Raw genomic sequence first — 23,271 nt, 5'->3', positions numbered from 1 at the left:
CCCAGCATGAGCAAAACCAATGCAGTGTACAAAATCCCATGCAAGGACTGCACAAAACACTACATAGGACAAACAGGAAGACAGCTAACGGTCCGCATCCATGAACACCAAATAGCCACGAAACGACACGACCAGCTATCCTTAGTAGCCACACACTCAGATGACAAGCAACATGAGTTTGACTGGGACAGCACTACTATTATAGGACAAGCCAAACACAGAACAGCCAGGGAACTCCTAGAGGCATGGCACTCATCCACTCAATCAATAAGCACATCGACCTGGACCCAATATACCGGCCACTGCAGCGGACAGCTGGAACTGACAACCGGAAGCGGCAGATACAAATCACTATAAATGCCAGAGGAAACATCACAGAAGCGCTTCACAGGAGGCTCCCAAGCACTGAGGATGTCATCTAGACAGGGGATGAAACGTCTGCAACACAAATTCCCAGCTCGGCGAACAGAACCACAACAGATTAGATATTTCTAATAATAGAGGAAGATCTTGGATATCAGTTAAATGGTAATGACCATTCAGTTATTCATGAAAGTTTCTTCTTTCACCTTAAAATAATTAAGGCATAGCTATGAGATTACTCTGTTGGACATGTAGATATTGGGCATTGTTTCGTTTTTGACTTTAATTACATCATGTATCAGTATCTGTTTCCAATAGATTTAATTTGTTTTGGGCCCAAAAGAAGAACAGCAATGAAATGTGGCATGTTTGTATTAGGTACTTAATGAACAACAATAATTCATCCAATTGTGCTTGTAAGTACGTGCTCTGCTTAACTTCTTAAAGTACAAAATAGTTACATGTCACAGCTACCTAAAAATGCACATGATTGCAGCAGCAGTTATAGTGAGGTGAAGTGAGTGTAACTATATTTGTCATCAAGGCAGCGCTCGATTGAGTGTGGCATCAAGATGCCCCAGCAAAATTCAAAATAAAGTGAATTAGGAAAGCTCTCCACTGGTTGGGGTCACGCCTATCATCTTGGAACGTGATTGTGGTTGCTGGAGATTGATCATCTTTACCCCAGGGCATTGCTGCTGGATTCCCTTTAGAAGTATCCTAAGCCCAACCATATTTAGTTTCAATGATTTTGCCCCCAGCACAAGTTTACAATTGGAAATGTTCTTTGATTGCATGGACGTCCTTTGTGTTTGCGACTTTCAAAATCAAACAGTTCAAGCCTGCGTAAAAGACCAGGAAAACATTATGATTTAAACTGGCAAGTGGCATTCACTCCATATAAGTGCCAGTCAATGACCATTCCCAAACTTTGTAAATTTACGAATTTCCTGTTGACAATGTATGGCAATACATTGCTGAATACACCACCATCAATATCCTGGGGTTGTCATTGACCAGAGACTGAACTGGATCGATCATCCTGTTGCTACAAGAGCAGGTCAGATGGGAATTCTGCAGCAATACCCCAAAGCCACATGATACCCAAACCCTGCAGGCACAAGTTACGACTTTGATGGAATATACTTGGGGGAGTTTTGAGAAATTTAATTGCACTGTGGTGTTATTAGGAATGATGCTGAAAATGTGGATTTTCAGAACTGTAAGAGAGCCAGTCATTGAAAGAAACAGAAAGGAAGAACTGTTTAAAAAAAAAACAAAAGAAGTCTTTTGAATCAAAACAGCTATTAGGTTTCACTCCCTGCTGCTGTGGAAATGAAAGGAGAAGTGAGACAAAATTGGATATTTTTTCCATTTTCAGTGGCAAAACTGTGCAGTAGCTGCAGAATTAATTAAAGAATCTTAGCAAATAAGTATGGTAACACTGTTCTCTGTGAGGGAAAACTACTACAAACTCCGTTACGGACTAAATCTATCTTGGGAAGGTGAGACAAAAGATTTTGAAAGCTTTGAAAACCTGTTTTGAACATCATTATTATAACTTGTGGTATGAATTTAACAGCAGAGTTTAGAAAGAGACTGTTGCTCAAAGTATGACTGGACTGATAAATCTGTCTGAATCCTGAGAGCCTGCTCCACCATTTAATATGATCATGGTGATCATCCAACTCATTACCCTGTTCCCGCTTTCTCCCCATACCTTTGCTCTCTTTAGAATTATATCCAACTCCTTCTTGAAGAAGTTCAATGTTTTGGCATCAACTGCTTTCTGTGACAGAGAATTCCACAGGCACACCACACTCTGGGTGGAAAGAAGTTCTATTTTTGTTCTGTAACCACAGTATTTTTATGGCTTGTTGAGCTGAGTTCCATTTGATGGCAGTTAATGCCACTGAATGTCATTAGAAAATTATTATTCTCTTGAGGGCATAAATGCTACTGGTCATTTGAAAGTTTAAACTTGAAAATTGTCTCAATCTTGTTGCAGTAAAAAGTGAGGTCTGCAGATGCTGGAGATCAGAGCTGAAAATGTGTTGCTGGTTAAAGCACAGCAGGTCAGGCAGCAACCAAGGAACAGGAAATTTGACGTTTCAGGCCAGAGCCCTTCATCAGGAATCCTGATGAAGGGCTCTGGCCCGAAACGTCGAATTTCCTGTTCCTTGGATGCTGCCTGACCTGCTGTGCTTTAACCAGCAACACATTTTCAGCTCTCAATCTTGTTGCATCCAGGTAAGGACTGTTTTATGAAAATACCATTTGTGATTTAAATACAGTTATCAGAGGGTCTTGTGGAGATATTTATTTATTTTATTGTTTCCTCCACTCTATAGGCTTTATTAACTGCAGTAACATCTCAACATATAGAAATACATGAAGGAACTGTGTTGCAGGCTGTTAGAACATGCTACAATATTTACCTGGCCAGCAAAAACTTAATAAACCAAACCACAGCCAAGGCAACACTAACTCAGATGTTGAATGTTATATTTGCACGAATGGAAAACCAAGCAGTGAGTATTGAATTTAGAGTTAATTCAAAGTTTTCAAAGAAACTCTGGTGTGAACAATAACAAAATAATTGATCAGTAAAATGTATCAGAAAATTTGAATGTTAAATTATCTACATTCAAGGACTTTTTTGTCTGTAATTATAGAATTATATGCATTGATTTATTTCTGTGATTGCGGAGTTTGAGAATAAATTTGTTAGTGGTACTAAATATGTGATAAACAAAGATTTGTATGTATACAATACAATGTAATGGATGGATTGATGAATTTAAAATTACTGTAGAAGTTTTTTCATTTAATTTTAGTGCATCAGCATATTAGCCAAGTCACAAAGGATATTCTGTGATTGTACTTGTTGTAAACTACCCTTCTTTTCCTGTTAGCAAGCATTGACCTAATCATAGTAGGAGCAAATTACTGCAGATGCTGGAATCTGTACTGAAAACAGCAAATGCTGGGGATCACAGTGGGTCAGGCATCATCCATGGAGAGAGTGCAAGCTAACATTTTGAAGCTCTGATGAAGAGACATCTAGACTCAAAATGTTAGCTTGCTCTCTTTCCATGGATCCTATCTGACCCACTGTATCGCAGAATTTGTAGTTTTGGCCAAATCATGCTCTTCTAGTACCTTTGCGTTGTCATCCAGCTGGTGGATTTATCCTTGGGCCTCCTCCCTTTTCCCACCCATATGCTGTCACTTGGTTACATCATCTAAAAGCAGGCTCAGCTTTCAAGTGTATGCTGATGATACCCCGGCCCACCTCAATACCTCTTTGCACAGCCACCGTTACCTTCTGCTCAGCAGCCTAACTCTCCTACCATCTCTTATTTATCATGTTGTTTATTGATAAATAGCATTGCATAGGCATAAATCTTCTCCAGCTAAGTCCCAGCCACAATCTGTATCCCTTAACCATTGACTTTTACCTGATCTGAGGTTGAACCAAAAGGTGAGCACCTGTGACATCCTCCTTGATCTTAAGCTGAACTGCCAACTGCATAATTGTTTCACCAACACCGACTCCTTCCAATTTTATAATACTGCTTGTGTCCACCGCTGCTTCAGCGTGTTTGCTGAAATCTTCATCTGTGCTTTTGTTATCCATGGACTTAACAATCTGAAAGTTTTCTTGGTTGGTCTCCCACTTTGCACCTTGGTAAACGTCAAGATTTCGCTGCCAGTATCATCTCTTAAACTTAATTTGTGTGTTCCTCCAATTTTGACAGTTTCTGTATCCCTGATTTTCTTTCTTTTAACATTGATAGCCTTCAGCTTCCTGTGCCCTAAGTTCCGGGACAGTCTTCCTAAACATGCACATGCTCGCGCGTACGCTCTCTCTCTTTAAATCTACCTCTGATAAGTCATTGATTCTGTGCCCAAATGATACAGTATGTGGTTTAATGTTAAATTTTGTGTACTACATTTCTTCCATCAAGATAGGTGGCAGGTCAGAAGCTCAAATACAATATCGATAATAGCAAGGAATGAATAATTTTTTCTTCCTCATTGTTCTATTAGAATATGAGAGAAGGCAAGCTAGAGATGTCAAAATATATGGTAAGCATTTGTACTGGTATTTAAAAAGGAAGGATGTCAGTGAAGTGAGCATCAGAGTCCTCTACAGAGATAGAAAGATCCAGGGATTTGTGAGAAATTCATTCATAGAACTGACCAGGCTAGCATTTAGTGCCATTAATAACAATTAAACATTGTGAAGTAGCAGAGTAGAGGGGAGATGATTGTGTTGTGGTATTGTCACTGGACTGTAAGCAAGAGCCCTATCGTTATTACTGATTTTTATTAATTATTCATTGTAATCATCTGTTTATTGTTTTCAAAGCTTTTTAAAATGTGATCATAGCACATTTGAGTTTCATAAACTTGAATTTTTTGAAAACCTTGTCTTAGTTAGTTAAGAAGCAAGAGGCAAGGGTGTTAAACTAGTATTGACCTCAATTCATGCCTGGTTTCTCTTACAGCACACTCCCTCCACACCCCCCCCCCCCCCCCCCCCCCCCATTCTTTTCAACTCCGGTGAATACGTAGAACTTACAGCGCAGTACAGGCCCTTCGGCCCTCAATGTTGCACTGCCCATCCCACCTACACTATTCCATATACGTCCATATGCCTGTCCAATGACCACTTAAATGCACTTAAACTTGGCGAACCTACTACTGTTGCAGGCAAAGCATTCCATACCCTTACTACTCTCTGAGTAAAGAAACTACCTCTGACATCTGTCTTATACCTATCTCCCCTCACTTCAAAGTTGTGTCCCCTCGTGTTTGCCGTTCCCATACTTAGAAAATGGCTCTTCCTGTCCGCCCTATCTAACCCTCTGATTATCTTGTATGTCTCTATTAAGTCACCTCTCAACCACCTTCTTTCTAACGAGAACAGCCTCAAGGCCCTCAGCCTTTCCTCGTAAGACAATCCTAACCAACTCAATCTCTCCACATACATCAGTCCTACCATCCCAGAAATCAATTTGGTAAACCTTCCCTGCAATTGCTCTATAACAAGAACATACTTCCTGTGATAAAGAGACCACAACAATATTTCAGATTGGAGCTTCAGCTTCCTGCATCCTTACTAGTGTGCTGTATAATTGTAGCAAGACATCCTTGTTCCTGTTCTCGAATCCTCTCACTATGAAGACCAACATACAGTTTGTCTTATTGCCTGCTGTCTGTGTGCGCTTACTTTCAGTGAATGGTCACAAGAACACTCCAGTTTTGTTTAAACATTCCCCTCTCTCAATTTGCAGACATTCAAACAATAACTTACCTTCCTATTTTTGCTACCAAAGTGGTGCCCATATTATACTTACTACCCACATTATAATTGCAATAGAAATGCATAGAAAAGTTTCAAAGTTGATATTTGTAACCGGAAGAATGTTTTAAAAGTGTATGCATGGTAAGTGCAAACTCTGTCAAATTGAACAGTGGGCATATGAACAATCTATTGCGCCTGAGACAGTGATAGGAAAGGGAGTAGAATTGGAGGCAATTTTATAGATTTGTTCTGGAGGAACTGTAGTCAATTTCTTCACTGTTTCTCAAGTTGAACTCCAAGCACTGCAGAGGTTCATTACCCTCACCTCTGCACTTTTACACCATATCCCCATTTGAACCCTTGTGATATTGAAAATCTCATCCTTACCATTGTCTTCTCCAGTATCTGTTTGAGTTGATGCTTTCGTGGTCAGCCTCCTGGGGCTTCCAAGATACTCCTCATTCAAAATCCCATGTTAGGTTTTTTTTGATCCACCATGAGTACAACATACTGTAATTTTTATACTAATTCTACCTTTGATCTCTATATTCCCTGCATGTTACCACCAAATCCCAACATATCAAGCAACATGCAGAAGTGGCATCAAAGTAGCATGGAGGTAAGAAGTTACACATCTCAGTCACTCCTAATTGCAGTTGTTAAGGTCATGTAGCGTACTTAAGCCCTTCCAATCGCTTATGTTTTCAATTATAAACACAGTTCCCTAATCAACACAGATCCCAGTTTAACAAGACAATTACTCCATCTCTCTCTCGCCTTAGTTCTGCTTCAAAATATGTTCTGGTTCTGCCACTTTCTCTTTGAAGCCATTATAACTTTGGGGAAAAAAAGCAATTCTGTGTCCATGAAACAATGCAGTCATCTCAAATATCCCTTTCTTGTCAAGTCATTGAGCATGTTTCCAAAAATTATGCTCATCTTTTCCAAAACTCATGTCTGAGTTAGAAAATTATAAAACTTAATGCAGTATTTTCTAGACCTGGAAGACTGTGTCATGCAACACTCTTGTCTTTATGCATACAGCTGCAGGAAGTAAAACAAATGGAAAAGGAGAGACTTCGGCAACAGCACCATCTCCAGCAACCTAATGTGAACCAGTATGAACCTGAATCACCACAACTGGGTCGTCTTGAGGAGCAGCCTATTCTTGAGGTGGCACAGGTGCCTCAACTAGATTCAGGCCACAACGATGAAGTGGACAAGCATACTCAAGAGGATACAGAGCCAGAAAATGGAATTGACATTTGTAACACAGAAAATGAGCAAACAGAAGTTGACCAGGCCACAGCAGCTAAAAGTAAATAAATTTCTTTACAGATTACGTATATAAAGTTTGTGAATAGGAAAGAAAACTGTAATTTAAAGAAAGGAAATTATTTATTTTTTCTTCAGGAATATGGTCAGTAAACATTATTATTTCTCAGTTCAGTTTCCATATATGGTTGAATATTGGCCAGTGTTTCCCTTCAGAATAATTTTCTTTACTCAGCGAGTCGTGAGTTCATGGAATGCCCTGCCAGTAGCAGTGGTGGACTCTCCCTCTTTATGGGCATTTAAATGGGCATTGGATAGTCATATGGAGGATAGTGGGCTAGTGTAGGTTAGGTGGGATCGGCGCAACATCAAGGGCAAAAGGGCCTGTACTGCGCTGTATTTTTCTATGTTCTGTGTTCTAATTCTGCTCAACCTGATCAGTATGCCTTGCCCTTATTTGTATTTCAAATTCTTTGCTTTTGTTATCAGCAACAAATCCCTGTAGCAGTTTATGCAATGGAGTAATCTGAATAAGCACTTAATTTTCTGCAATTTCTGTTAATATTTCAAAATCTGTTGAATGATGATCCTGCTGTTCATAATGTCAAAAATCTAAAAATCTTGCTGCAGGTGTGAGATGAAAAATTAGCTTTGCTCCAGTGAAATTTGCAAGAGGATTATTTTAAAAGCTCGCAATGCAGGATCTTACACTGGGTTACACAGCTCTAAGGATGCATCATTGTCTTGCTTTTTTTGTCCAATTGTCCACTAGTTTTCAGTTAGTTTTACCTTTTGGCCCAATCATGGATTCAATCAGCACAGGTTGCTGATCAAGACAAGCAGTTATCTTCAGATTAATTTTCTGATGTGGAACTGAAGCGAGAAGTGTGACAGTATCGGGATTGCTTTCAAGTTTATCCACAGACTTTCTCTAGTTATTTACATAATGACTGTGTCTTCAGTTTTTGGGAGCCTATACCAACATATTTCAGTTGAACCAGCTTTGATTCCCCCCTCTCAGCAGTATGGAGCCATGATTCAGGTGTCATTGAAACCCAGCTTAACTTTTCCACGGTATTCAGTTATTTCAGTACTTTTGATCTGGATTATTACATCATGATGGACCGTAAATTGAGGATTAAAGGACTGGACTTCATTTCAAAGGCTCGTTCCAATACTTAACCATAGCACTTAGGCTGAAATGGCACTTACTAAGTACAAACCTATTGAATTCGGTTGAACTATTCCACAATTAGAGAGTGTGCTTCAATTGCTACTTGCAGCAAGCAAGGGCATTGTACTAGGTAGATAGCCACATTTTCAAAAGTTTTTAATTTCTTTACCCAAATAGGGATCAGAGACTATCAGCAAAAAAGGGCCTGTTCCAGTCAACTGTAGTGGTTCCTAGACCAAATAGGAAATATTATCTGGTCCAAATGACTAGTTTTCAAAACCGCACGATGGATTATTTGTGTTTACAAGTCCAAATAAAGGAGAGTGAGTCACATATTTTGTGGAGAATTCTAGTTGTTGATCATAGAGTTGTCAGAGTAACTTCCTTTGAAGTAAATGAGCAAATGCATCTTGCCGGCTCCAGTGTTCATGAAATCATGTTTTGCAAGACACTGCACCGCCCTTTTGTATTTGTTCTCAACAAATTATTGTGAATAATCAAGTAGATTTCTGGCAGAAGCAGGTGGATATTGTTGATCAAGTAGGAAAACTATTCAGTTTTGCTGAAAAGGCCCTCAATAAGTAATTTAGGGTAGCTATGGAGGAAAGGACACTTTTTTTTGTCCAGCATTTAGAAGGGATTAATGGAGTTTTGTGCTGTGTGTTATGGTTCCTCTTTAAGATGAAAGCAAGGTCAAATTTACAATACACCAAAAAGTTCCAATCAAACAATCTTAATAAAACTTAAAGATCTCACAGATTTGGGCCTCTCTCCAAAAGCAGTGCAGAGCTCTGTTACATGATTTTCTGACTTGAAGGGAGGATGCATTTTGTTTTGATTTATGACACATTTTCACCTATCACCTTTATCCCCTCCCCCACTCACCTATTATACTCTATGCTACTTTCTCCCCACCCCCACCCTCCTCTAGCTTATCTCTCCACACTTCAGGTTCTCTGCCTTTATTCCTGATGAAGGGCTTTTGCCCGAAACGTCGATTTCGCTGCTTCTTGGATGCTGCCTGAAATGCTGTGCTCTTCCAGCACCACTGATCCAGAATCTGATTTCGAGCATCTGCAGTCATTGTTTTTACCACACTTAGAAACTGCGACCTCTGTGCCCTATCCTGATTCTTGAATTTGATCCTGAATAACTTGATATTGAATGGCTCAAATTCTTGGATTTTAGCAATCTTAAATAGCTTTCCCTCTAAAGTGATTTTTGTTTAACAAAATGATTAAGGATTATAGGCCAAAGGCAGATCTATGAAATTAGGCCACTGATCAGCCATGATTCATTGAATAATGGAATAGGTTTAAGGGGCTGTTCCTGTGTTTGTAAGTAGGACTTTATTTTTGCTCAACAAGTGTTAATTGATAGTTGACCCAGCTTACACTGTTTCATTTGTAGGCAATCTATTTGCCTAATATTATTTCCGATTTTCACTTAGATCAGAAATTGCAAGAAAAAGCTTTTTAGACACTAGCATTAACTTTGTTTAAATTTGTTCATGGGGTTTGAACATCACTGGTGAGCCAGCATTTATTGCCCATTCCAAATTACCCTCACGTAACAGGTGATGAGTTTTTTTTTGGACTGTTGCAGTCCATGTGACAGTGAAAAATGATATGGTTCCAAGTCTGATGATATGTAGCTTGAGCGAGATCTTGCAGGTGATATATACTTCTGTAGCTTTTCAAGTTATTCATATTGATATTCAAGAAGCTGATCTCTCTCTCTAGAAGGTGGCATATTTGTTAAGTGTTGTTGGTGCCGTGCCCATTCAGGTAAATAAGAAGGTATTTCATTGCACTTCTGACTTGCAGACGTGGAACAGGCTTTGGTCAGTCAGTAGGGGAGTCGGTTGCCACAGAATTCCCAATCTTTGACTCACTCCTGATACCACAGTGTTTACATGCTAGTCCATTTCCCATCAATAGATTCAAGGATGTTGATAGTGGGGGTACTGAGTGATAGTAATGCCACTGGATATCAAGAGGTGATTAGATTTCCCTTGCTGGAGATGATCATTACCTGGCACTTGATTGGTAAAACTCTTGCTTGTCATTTATGAACCCGTTTATGAATGTAGTCCAGGCTATGCTGGATGTAAGTATGAATTACTACAGTATCTGAGGAGTTGTGAATGGCACTGAAGGCTGAAAATGGTGCATCCATCAGTAAGCATTGCTACTTCTGACATTGTGATTGAGGCAAGTTCATTATTAAGGCAGTCGAAGATGGTTGTCCCTGGCACCCTCTTCTGAATTAACTTGATGTAAGTTCCATCAACTGATTAAAGAGTCTTGCGAAACAGCGGTGTGGCCCTACCTCTGAGCCAGGAGGCCTGGTTTCAAGTCCCACCTGCTCCAGAATAACATGGCTGACCAAGTTGATGAAAACATATCCAAGAGTACTCTGAGGAATTCCTGCTGCAATGACCTGGGGCTGAGGTGCTAGGTCTTCAACAATGAGAAACATCTGTCTTTGCACTTGCTATGAATCTTACCCAAGAGATTTTATTTTCCCCTGATTCTCATTCGCTTCAATTGTGTTAGAGCTCACTTATATTACACTCAGTCAGGGTAGTCACTTCCATCTTCACTCCAGAATTCAGATTTGTCTTTCCTTACTTGGATCAAGGTTACAATGAGATCAGGAGTCCTGGTGGGATCCACACTGAGTGTGGTGAGCATTATTTCTTTTTGGTGTTACTTGAAAACACCATCAATGACACTTTTCATCATATTGGTGATAATTGAGAGTAACCTGATAGGACAGTAATTAGACAAATCAGCTACCTTTTGTGGAACTCTCAAATCTGAGTTATTTTCCATTTTCACTTTATCCAGTCGATGTCTGCAGCGGAACTGCCTGACTTTCAGGACTAAATCTGAGTTGTCAGGACTGTTTCCAATGCCTTTACTCCTTTCTTGATATCTGCTAGTGGAGAATTGCACCGTTTATTTTAGTGCATATAGGTATTGGATGAAGAGAATTCTTCAGAAAGTTATGCCTGAATGAGCTGGCATTCCATTTTTGGACCAACCTGGTTTTCTTCAGGCAGCCACATAAAGAGTTAATGTCCTTTTTCTCGGACACAATGTGTTATTCTGAATATTTGGAGCAGCACGTGATTTGCTACAGGCTGCTATGAAGATGGAAATCTTCAAAATCACTGTTAGAAACTCTCACTGCATTTATTTTACACACACAGGATTGAAGATGGGGAGAATTAATTTCAATATTGTTTTCATTTTGTTTGAAATACAAGCTGTGCATACAAAATTCATTCTGCATTTCGGACTGCATTACTTCTTTACATAACCAGATATAACTTTCCTATTTTCCTATTATTTTTGGTTTTCAATGCTCTGTTATTTTCAAGATCCTAATCCTGCTTTCCTGGGCTAAAAGTCTAAGGTGATTATTAAAACATTAGGAGAATAAAACTTAACAGCTCAGTTGGACAGTTTCTTGAAGAGCAAGTACTCAATCTTTTCTCAAGGTTGATGGACTGCACCCTATCATATATGGAAGCTGAACTTAAAGATTTTTAAAAAACTATCCTGAAGGTATGATCCTTTATTATTTTGTCTGAGTTTTTTTTACAATATTAAGATCAAAAAACTTTACATCAATGATAATTCAATCATGAAAATGCATGTGGCAGTGGAAAGAGCACTGCTTGATGTTTGGAATATATTCTGGAATCAGTGGAGTTTTTAAAAAAAAATTATCATGGTAATGCAAAAAAAATTCATAAATTCCAAAAATCTAAACCACCAATAAGTTCCATGAGGTATGCTTCGAATGTTCTTGAAATAATGTGTTTTATCATCTTCAGCCGTAATTGGAGAGTTGTGCCTGTGGAGAAAATCTGGTTCTTTGCCTCACTTAATGCCACAATGTATTAATTCATTGAGAAAGCTACAATGCTTGTGAATTTGTCTGAGAAGACTCAAGAACTTTGTGTCTCCACTATACCTGCCCCAAACCACGGTGCTGTAAGAGAGAAAATGAGGAACTCGGCACATTCTGCTCCATCACGTTTCATTCATTACTTCTACTGAATAGCAAATTATAGGAAATGTATGTCTGAATTCCAGTTATGTGCTTCCAAAATGCAAAGTTATATGCTGATAAAAATACTGGCAAATTTGTTACCATTTCCCAAACTTAGAGGAGTTCAGATCTTGAATTTGGGGATCCAGAAATCTCTTGTAGATAACCACAGTTCAAGTTCAAATTACTGTTTTCTGCCTTTGACTCATGACCAATGTAGTTTTTACCTCACTAAAGAGGTAGGTAGTGGGAGGTTTTGGAATCATGCCTCGGTGACTTCTGTTAGAAGTGAATAAAATACAATAGTTCAACTGAAAACCTTGAGGGAAAATTAAAAGTCTAATCCACTAACTTGAATGGTAATCCGAGGTGATGTTTCTTTCTTTCTTGCACCACAACAATGACTGTTGTGCTGATTTCCCAATTTGTGTTTTTGTAAAATTGTTGAATACGAGACATTTTTTTAATAAATGTTGAGGATGCTGCTCAACTTGACTTGGCCCATAAATTCTCTTGTTGCTCACATTGCTAAGACCTTATACTGGAAGTATTTGTTTATCAGTCTTGCATTTCTCATGTGAAGCAGCTTAGTTAGCTCAGTTGGCTGATCAGCTAGAGTGAGGTCAAACATCATGGGTCCAATTCCTGTACCAAATGAGATTACCATGAGATTCATTCCTTCTCAACCTCTCCTCTTGTCTGAGGCATGGTGACCCTGGGGTGAAACCACCAGTAGTTTGTCCCTCTCTAATGAGAGAACAACTCTATGGGACTATGCTTTTGCTTCTCATTTAAAAATCACACAACACCAGATTGTAGTCCAACAGCTTTATTTGGAAACACTAGCTTTCGGAGCACTGCTCCTTCACGTGTTTGTGGAGTGTTTGAGCAAAATAAAATGTAATTCTGCAAGTACAAATTCATCCCACAAACTTGTGTGTGTGTGTGTGTGTGTGTGTGTGTGCGTGCGTGCGTGCGCGCGCATATGTGAGTGTATATGTACGGGGGCACACCTATAGTGTTCAGGACAACACCACACAGCACTGTCACAGTAAACACTGCAAGAAGTGTCAGTGTCAACACTGATACCACCGTTACATGTGGGGACACCTCCCACCATGTATATGGCAGGTACTCATGTGACTTGGCCAACGTTGTCTATCTCATATGCTGCAGGCAAGGATGCCCTGAGGCATGGTACGTTGGCGAGACCAAGCAGAGGCTACTGCAACGGATGAATGGACACCGTATAACAATCACAGACAGGAATGCTCCCTCCCAGTCGGAGAATATTTCAGTAGTCTAGGACATTTGACCTCTGACCTCCAGGTGACTGTCTTCCAAGGCGGAATTCAGGACAGGCAACGACGCAAAATGGCTGAACAAAGGCTCATACCCAAGTTCCATACCCATGGGGATGGCCTTAACCAGGCCTTGGGTTAATGTCACACTACAGGTGACCCCACTGCACTACACACACACTCCTACAGACTCCTACACTCTTGCAGACCTCTCATATACACAGGTGCTCTCTCATACATTCACATGTACGCTCCAAGACACACACACCTCATGCACACTGTCTCATAGACTTATACCCCTTTACACTCACAGACATACATACATACATTCTCTCATAGATGCTCATACCGCCCCTTCCCACCCCCACCACCACCACCCCATGGACACACACACACACACACAAGTTTGTGGGGTGAATTTGTACTTGCAGAATTACATTTCATTTTGCTCAAGACTTCATGAATCCATGTAAGATTCTGTACATTCCTTTTTTAGATTAGGATCAGTCTGAACATTGGGGCATAGACAACCTTACACAGGGCACCTCATTCCTCATACCATGCATTATCTGGGCCAAAATGGCACCAATTGTTAAAGTTCACTTGAGAATGTAATTTTAAAAAAGTTCTGGGATTTACATATGAAAGAACAGAAACCAACATGTTCATTCTAAAAGATGAGACACTTAACAAATAATCCAGGTCTTAAATGAGCTGTTCTAAATTTTACTCCCTGCAAAAGTTTGCACATTTCAGTAGGCATGCTTCAGTCTAATGTGTTGAAGAGGCACGTTTACTGTGTGTCCCATTCATACAGGTTCCAGATTACGTACAAGATCTGACTCCATAGGTGCTGTGAGAAACTGTCCTAAAGATCTAAGATGCAGCACTAAGTAGAATGATTGGTGACCATTTGCCTGAACTCTTCATCTGATCCTGAGTGAAATTGTGACACGAGAGGAGTGAAAATACAGTCAATATCTTATCGGAAGAGGAGGAATATATCGAATTAGATTTTCTCCAAAGGCACTTTATATGCATTATACATTTTGGTTTAGCAAATCAAGGTAACAGAAAGTGTATTCTGTGTATCATAATGGGTACTGATGTCACAATATTATAATCCTTAAGACATATGCAAATAAAATTTAAATACTATTAAATATTCATAGCATAAAATCATCCTCAACTCCATTTTTTTTATTTGAGAAAAAGTTGAGGCATGTTTTACCCATGCTGTTTTCTTTTCATCCTGGCTGGCTGATTTTTTTCTGAACATTTTTATATTTTGTCGTTATACAAGGTTTTGCAAAAGGGAATGCAGGCAGAAGTGATGGGGAGGGTCTTGAATTTGAGGATAATGTACATGAAATTGTACAGAACATTCTACAAGAGTTGGTGACCACTGTTGTTGGAGGTAGTGTACTCATTTTCATCTTTTCATTTAGTTTCATGATTTTTCTGTGCATGTGTTAATCTTCATGACATTTTTTGCTTTTCCTTGATTTTCTTTGATTCTTTGGTCTCATGAGAACTTTTCCCCTTATTGCCAGCATGAGCTTTAATTTGGTTAGCGGAGGTACAATGTTAATAGCTTGTCATCGATTCTTTTAGCTTTTTTTTGCAGTTGACTATGCAATTTACAACTCTAGTCACAAACAAATTGTCAGCAGATTGTACATAGACATTATATAATCAGTAAAGTTCGATTGATACAATAATGTAATACTGCACCCAGAAAACGTCATCTGTAAGCAAATCAAAAATTCAGGGCAGCAAAAGAATTACGGTGCAGAACTATCAGGTAATTTATGTAATGCAAAATTATTTGTTAGTTTTGGAAGTTGCCGTGATGTAATAAGGCTAAAGGGCAAGTTACAGAGCAAACAGGATGTCCAGTGTTTCAAAACAAGTTTTTCTGGCATAACTGACATGCTGTATCATATTTATTTACCAGTTTGCAGAATTAACTGAATCTTATATGTCTTGGATGAGTTAAATAATGATACGTTATGTATTGAAATTATTACATATGTAAGCTCATTATCTTGAAGCTTGATTTTTAATATTGGTTTTAGAGATTTTTCTTCCACGGCACAGGTAATGCAATATTTGTTTATCTCTTACTTTCCAAGGTGCCAGTGAGAAAATCTAGATGAATAAATAGGTCAAATTTAGAACAATGTGATTTCTTCAATGACTCAAGATGCATACTGTGGGCTAGTCCAACATTTATTGTTCACTCCTAATTGCTCTGGAAAAGGAGATGGCTAACAACTTCAGGTATACTCATAGTGCTGCCAGAAAGACTGTTCCAGGACATTGACCCAGCAACAATAAAGGAATGGTGTAATGGTTCTAAATCAGGATGATATGTGGCTTGGAAGGGGAGTTTGTAGGAGCTGGTATTCCTTTGCAGTTACTCCCCATGTCCTTCCAAGGTCATGGAAGCAGGACCTGCAGTAGGCCATTTGTGGGTCTCTGGTCTGTCCCTAGATTCAAGCAATCAAGGCCAATCAGTGATATAAAGCTGTCCATTGCCTCAAGCACCTTAATACTTTCAGTTAACAAAATCATATCAGATTTAAACTTGCGTTGATCAAATATCCAATGCCATTTGTTGCAAAATTCCAAAGTTTTTTTATGGAATGTGGATGTTCCTGGCAAGGCCAGCCTTCACTGCCCATCCCAAATTGCTCTTGATCTGTATGCTTATTTGACCATTTCCGAAAACAATTAAAAGTCGACCACATAATTGTGGATTGGGCATCATTAGTTCACCAGACCAGGTAAACCAGGTAGTTTTGTTGCCTGACAGACATTAGTGCTATAGTGAACCAGGTTCATTTTTACAAAAAAAGACAATGATTTCATAGTCACCACTAGAACAAGACTCACTTTTGATGCCAGACTTTTCCAATTCACTGCAAGTTCCACCAGCTGTCTTAGTAGAATTTGAACCTGCGTCCTTAAAGCATTAGCCCGACCCTCTTGATTTGAAGTTCAGTAACATTACTGCTGCACCACTATCTCCTCATTTTCTGTGAAGAAGTGCTTCTTATTTTGACTCCTAAACAATCTGGCTCTAGATTTTAGATTATGCCCCAGTCCCTCAGAATCAATGGAGATAGTTTATTTTCCTCTAACCTGTCAACTGTCCTTAATATCTTGAAATTTGCTATGATATTGCTCTGTAAACATCTAAATTCCCAGGTATACAATCCTCATTTATAGAGTCATAGGGATTTGTACAACCCTTGCTCATAATTTAACTCTAAAAATCCAGGTGCCATTCTGGTAGATCTATGCTATGTTCCTCTCAGGCTAGCCTACCTATCCTAAGGTGTTATGCCCAGAACTGATCTCCAGTTATGATCTAGCAAAGACTGTAGATATCGGAGTCATGATATTTACCCAACTGTGAGCAAGTCTGTGTCAACCAAGATTTGTACTCATGAGGGATCAGCCTTCTCTGTTCTATCTTCTATGCCCTTAATGCCAACTATTTATGAGACTGGATCTCTCTACCTCAGAAAGTAATGAAGGTGGAGTCATAGAATGATTTTAACAGATTTAGATAGTTTCATGTTCAGCAAGGGAACCAAAGGCTGCTGAGGATAGATGAGAATATGTCCAGTCAATCTGTCCTTAGTTATACACTATCATGCTTTCCTGAAAATAAATGTTCGGCAACTGGTCTACAATTCCCCAGTACAGAAACCTGAACACATGCACCAGCGGTTTCAAAAACAATTGTTAGAATACTGAATGGACTCTCAAACTCTTAGCATTCACCTCTACCTGTGTTTTGGTTATTGCCTCTGTTTATCTATTATTTACTTATCTATGCTATTTTACTCTGTGATCTGCTTGTATTGCTCACAAGACAAAGCTTTTCACTGTTCCTCAGTACACGTGACAATAAATTCAATTCAATTCAATTCAATTCAATTCAATTCACCCTCTCCCTTTCCTAATTAAGGACGTTACAAACCTCTAATTTAACTGAATGATTCCCAAATGGACAGAACTTTGGATGCTTTTCATTAAGGCATCTGTAGTGATCTTACCTCTTCACCCTGTTCTGGGACTCATCTGGTCCTCTGGATTTGCCACTCCTCAGTACCATTTCATTTTCCGCTACAGTTGATTTGCTGACACTAATTTTGGTTAATTATTTTCCCTGATTTAGTAATTACTTTCTTAGCATGTTCAGCAGAGTGACCTCTTACTGTACTGTATTTTCTGGTGTAAAGTGATTATTAGTACCATGTTTTTATTACCAATTGTTTCCTTCGGGATGTACGTTGCTCCTGATTTCCTTCATTTTTCTAATGTAATTATAAAAAAAGCTTTTGAGTTGATTTTGAGCTTCCTTGTAGGTTTTTATTTCATGCTTTGTTTTTGTAGCACTTACTGTTTTGCCAATCTTTTGCTGTTCTTTGTAGCTTTCTTAGTTGCTAGAATCTGCATTTTTGTTTGTGTTTTATATATTTTATTAGACTTTTATGTTGTCTCCATGATTGTTTTTGTGGCATTAGAACTACTATCCCTTCAACTATACATGGTTTAAAATGAGCTTGAATTTTTTTGAACATCTCCCGCTAATCTCCTGTTTCTTTACCCATTGATAGATTGCCTACAGTAAATTGGACCAATCTGTCACATCACATTGAAAGCAGTCTTGACCAAATCTTAGTAATACTTCATGCTATACCTTTTCAACATTGTATTGAAATTAATCACATTATAGGTAATGAGGTAATAAATGTTCATGCATCATTTGGTGTGAACTAAATCTGATTCATAATTGGGGAGGTGTGGTCTAGTGGTATTATCACTAGACTATTAATCCAAAAACTCAGCTAATGTTCTGGAGATCTGGGTTTGAATCACAGTGGAATTTTGACTGAACAAAACAGAAATCTGGAATTAAGAATTTATTGATGCCCACGAAATCTGTCTGGAAAAAAAACTCATCTGGCTCACTAATGTCCTTCAGAAAAGGAAACCTGCCATTCTCACCTAGTCTGGCTTACATGTGACTCCAGACCCACACTAGTATGGTTGACTCTGAGCTGTTCTCTGAAATGGCCTGGCAAGCCATTGAAGGGCAGTCAGAGACAGGAAATAACTGCTGGCCAGCCAAACAATGCTCGCATCCCACAAGTGAAATTTTTAAAAATCATCACCAAATCTGATATTCAGTGCTTCCTTAAACATATTGCAGAAAATTATCCAAAACACACCAAATAAATTCCCTGTTTTGCTTGCCTCAAATAAATCAAAGTTAAATTTTACTATTGAAATTGCCTTCCTTTACTAAATGTCTGTTTACTATCCGCATTTACACAAAAACTCTTAGGGGCTTATCTACAGCTTGCACAACATGCTTTCTCTATTTGTTAATTTTTACATATACATTCAACATTGTTTCCTCATCAGCAGAGGACATCATAAGTTATTGCATTATTAATCAGCAAGTTTACGCCTGCCATTTTGCCATATTGCCCATCTTTTCTGTAGATCTCATCGTCTGATATATTTAGTTTTCAGTTGTGACTGTCTTGTAGTCATGTTTCATGTGGCTGCTGTGATGTCAGTTTTGCAGGTCATTCAGTTTATTTGATGCATTCATTCATTTGTGTGAAAAGCACTTAAGTTGTGCACCCTAACACGTTGTTCTGGTTTAATGTTTTACTTCAATGTTTGTTATTTTTTTCTCTGTTTAATCATTTTAAATTATGGTTCTCCTTTTATTACTTGAACCTAATGCATGATTTGTAACTACTGATCTACTGTCTGCTACTTTGTTTTCAGGCTGTTAATATTACTGTCATTTCACCTAAGCTCCGTTCTCCACTTAGTATTCCAAAGTCTTTGTGATGGTCATGTTTATCATTGCTGCTCAAAACCTGATCCCAGCTTTGTTCAGGTGATGCCAGTTCTAATGCTGTTCTAATACTGACTGTTCTGAGTCTGTGTCCCATGAAATGGAATGCCTCTTTCCCACAGTAATTCATGAGGTTAAGTAATAGTCCAAAGATTATATCGTAGTATGTACTCAAATAACGGTCAGTGGTGAGTAAAAATTGATCACTGACTTGTACCCAAAAAGTCATGCATTTTTAATAAATGTTATGCATAGGTTAATCCCTGATTTTTATCCAAAACACCTATACTCCTCAAATTTGCTACCCTTTGAGCACAGAAGTCACTCACTAATGCAAGCTTATTTCATATAAAAACATCGAACAGTGTATCATGGAAGGTGATTGTTCAGTTCCTCATGTCAGTGCACCTAACTTTGACTCGGTTTGCACTACATTTGGGGGTCAGGTCAGCAAGAACAGCTTTAAATTTGGGAGCTCTGCTTTAGTGAGGCCATGGTAGAGATTGGATTTCAACCTCAAATTTTGCTCATGCAAAGAAATCAGGGAGAAGGATTGTTCTTCACATAAAGAAATGAGCATAGACCAAGAGGAAATCATGAGTGGTCTGGCAGGCTTGAAACTCAATAAATTTCCAGCATTGGATGAAACGTATCCCAGACTGTTGAGTGAGGCACAGGAGGAAATAGCAGGAGCACTGGCAATAATCTTCAATTCCTCTCTGGCCACAGCAGAGGTACCAGAGGGCTGGAAGACTGCCAATGCAGTACAACGATTCAGGAAGGGAGAAAGGGATAAGTCGGGTAATTACAGGCCAGTCAGTCTAACCTCAGTGGTGTGGAAACTAATGGAAGCAATTCTGGGAGACAGAATTAATCTGCAGGAATTAAACGATAATAGTCAGCATGATTTTTTAAGGAGAGGTCATTCTAACCAACTTGATTGAATTTTTCAAAGAGATAACCAGTGTGTACATTTGACGTAGTCTCCTTGGACTTCAGCAAGGCTTTCGATAAAGTCTAGCATGGGAAATGGATAACAAAAGTAAGAGCCTCTGGGATCTTAAGGACCTTTAGTTAATTGGGTCCAGAATAAATGGAGTGGCAGGAAACCGAGGGTGATGATCAAGGGTTGTTTTTGTGACTGGAAGCCGGTGTCCAATGTGGTTCCACAGAGATCAATGTTTGTGGCCCTTCTTGTTTGTTTTTTATATAATAATTTAGACTTGAATGTAGCAGAGTTGATCAGTAAGTTCACAGATTATAGGAAAATTTGTGTGGTGTTAAGTAGTGAGAAAGATCTAAACCAGCTGATCAGTGTCAAATTATAATTGTTTATCTTGAGGGTTGGAATGTAAAATCAGCAATGTACTTCTGAGACTTTACAAAGCTCAAGTTAGGCCCCATTTAAAATACTGTGTACAATTTTGGGCCCCACACCTCTGGAAGGACATATTGGCACCAGAGTGTGTTCAGCAGAGATTCACACGAATGATCCCTAGAATGGGAGGCCTAACATATGATGAATGGCTGAGGCTCCTGGGATTGTATTCATTAGAGTTCAGAAGGTTGAGGGGAAATATAATAGAAACTTATAAGGTAATGCATGGCTTAGAAAGGGTGGATGCTGGGAAGTTATTTCTGTTGGGCGGGGAGACGAGGACCTTTTGGCCCAGTGGTAGAATTAGAGGGAATGAGTTTAGAACGGAAATGAGGAGACATTTCTTCAGCTAGAGAGTGGTGGGCCTGTGGAATTCATAGCCACGGAGCGCAGTGGAGGCTGGGACGTTAAATGTCCTCAAGGCAAGATTGATAAATTCTTGATATCGAAAGGATTAAAGGCTATAGGGAGGGTGTGGGTAATTGGAGTTGAAATGCCCACAAATGGCAGAGTGGATTTGATGGGCCGAATGGCCTTACTTTCCACCCTTATAGATTAGATTCCTTACAGTGTGGAAACAGGCCCTTTGGCCCAACAAGTCCACACCAACCCGCCGAAGCGCAACGCACCCATACCCCTACATTTACCCCTTACCTAACACTACGGGCAATTTAGCATGACCAATTCACCTGACCCGCACATCTTTGGACTGTGGGAGGAAACCGGAGCACCCGGAGGAAACCCATGCAGACACGGGGAGAATGTGCAAACTCCACACAGTCAGTCACCTGAGGTGGGAATTGAACCCGGGTCTCTGGTGCTGTGAGGCAGCAGTGCTAACTGCTGTGCCACCGTGCCGCCTACAAATGTCTTATGGTCTTAAATGGCATTCAATCAGATAAATGTGAGGTGATGGACTTGGGCAGGACAGACAAAGCAATAGAACACGTGGTGAGTAGTACAACCTTGGTTTGCATGTCCACCAGTTTCTTAACAGATAGATGAAGTGATTAAGAACACATATGGTATATTTGCCTCCATTAGCCGAGGAATAGAGTTTATGAGCAGGTAGGGTATGCTGGATCTGTTTAGCTTGTTAGGGCTCAGCTAGAGCATTGTGTGCAGTTCTGGAATCCAAATTACAGAAGAGATGTGATTGTGCTGAAATGGATGTGGAGGAGATTTACCAGGATGTTTCCTACTCTGGAAAGTTTTAGTTATGATAAGCATTTGGATGGATGGGAGCGGAGGATACTGAGGGGGGACGTGACTGAGGTGTATAAAATTGAGGAGCAGAGACCAAATAGACAGGAACGTTTCCTTTTGATGGAAGGATTAATGACCAGGCTGCATAGGTTTAAAGTAGGGGGGCAATAGATTTAAAGGGGATCTGAGGCAAATCTTATTCACCCAGAGGGTGGTGACAATCTGGAACTTGCAGCATGTAAGGGTAATAGAGACAGGAGCCTTTGCTTGAGACACTTAAAAAGTATTTAGATCTACACTTGCGATACCAAGTCATAAAAGGTTGAAAAATGGGATTAAAATAGGCGGTTGTCTTTGACCAGTGCAGACTTACAAAGAACAAAGAAAATTACAGCACAGGAACAGGCCCTTCGGCCCTCCAAGCCTGTACCGATCCAGATCCTCCGTCTAAACCTGTTGCCTATTTTCTAAACATCTGTATCCCTCTGCTGCCTGCCTATTCATGCATCTGTTTAGATACATCTTAAATGACGCTATCATGTCCACCTCTACCACCTCCACTGGCAATGTGTTCCAAGCACTTACCACCCTCTACATAAAGAACTTTCTATACATATCTCCCTTAAACTTTTCCCCTCTCAATTTGAACTCGTAACCCCTAGTATTTGAGTCCTCCACTCTGTGAAAAAGCTTCTTGCTATCCACCCAGTCCATACCCCTCATGATTTTGTAGATCCGCAACCTCCATCTTTCTAATGAAAATAATCCTAACCTGCCTAATAAGGTAGGTGAGCTTGCAGCATGGATAGGTACCTGGGACTTCAATGTTGTGGCCATTTCAGAGACATAGATAGAGTAGGGTCAGGAATGGATGTTGCAGGTTCCAGGGTTTAGATCTTTCATTAAGATCAGGGAAGGTGGTAAAAGAGGGGGAGTTTTGGCCTTGTTAGCTAAGGACAGTATAGCGGTGGCTGAAAGAACTTTTGACGAGGATTTGTCCACTGAGGTGGTATGGGCTGAGGTTAGAAACCGGAGAGGAGAGGCCACACTGCTTGGAGATTTTTTATAGGCCTCTGCAAAGTTCCAGGGATGTAGAGGAGAAGATTGGCAAAACAATTCTGGTTAGGAATGAAAGGAACATAGTGGTTATTATAGGGAACTTTAGCTTCACCAGCATTGACTGGAAATGCTATAACTCTAGTACGTCGGATGGATCAGCTTTTGTCCAATATGTGCAGGAGGATTTCCTGACACAGTATGTCAAAGGGCTGACAAGAGGGTAGGCCACACTGGATCTGGTAT

At 39.6% G+C, this 23,271-nt stretch overlaps 1 protein-coding gene across 2 annotated transcripts in view; it reads left to right on the top strand.

Moving 5' to 3' along the window:
• Positions 1–23,271, top strand: part of arfgef1 (ADP-ribosylation factor guanine nucleotide-exchange factor 1 (brefeldin A-inhibited)) — a 192,458-nt gene that overhangs the window by 63,286 nt on the left and 105,901 nt on the right. For both annotated transcript variants that reach the window (XM_060822700.1, XM_060822691.1), the window contains exons 5-7: positions 2,715–2,894; positions 6,722–6,995; positions 14,796–14,909. In XM_060822700.1, coding sequence (XP_060678683.1) covers positions 2,715–2,894; positions 6,722–6,995; positions 14,796–14,909 — 568 coding nt within the window. The remainder of the gene's footprint in view (positions 1–2,714; positions 2,895–6,721; positions 6,996–14,795; positions 14,910–23,271) is intronic.

This window comes from Hemiscyllium ocellatum, chromosome 4 (genome assembly GCF_020745735.1).
Source record: "Hemiscyllium ocellatum isolate sHemOce1 chromosome 4, sHemOce1.pat.X.cur, whole genome shotgun sequence".
Taxonomy (NCBI): domain Eukaryota; kingdom Metazoa; phylum Chordata; class Chondrichthyes; order Orectolobiformes; family Hemiscylliidae; genus Hemiscyllium; species Hemiscyllium ocellatum.
This window is presented reverse-complemented; position numbering and strand designations above follow the sequence as displayed.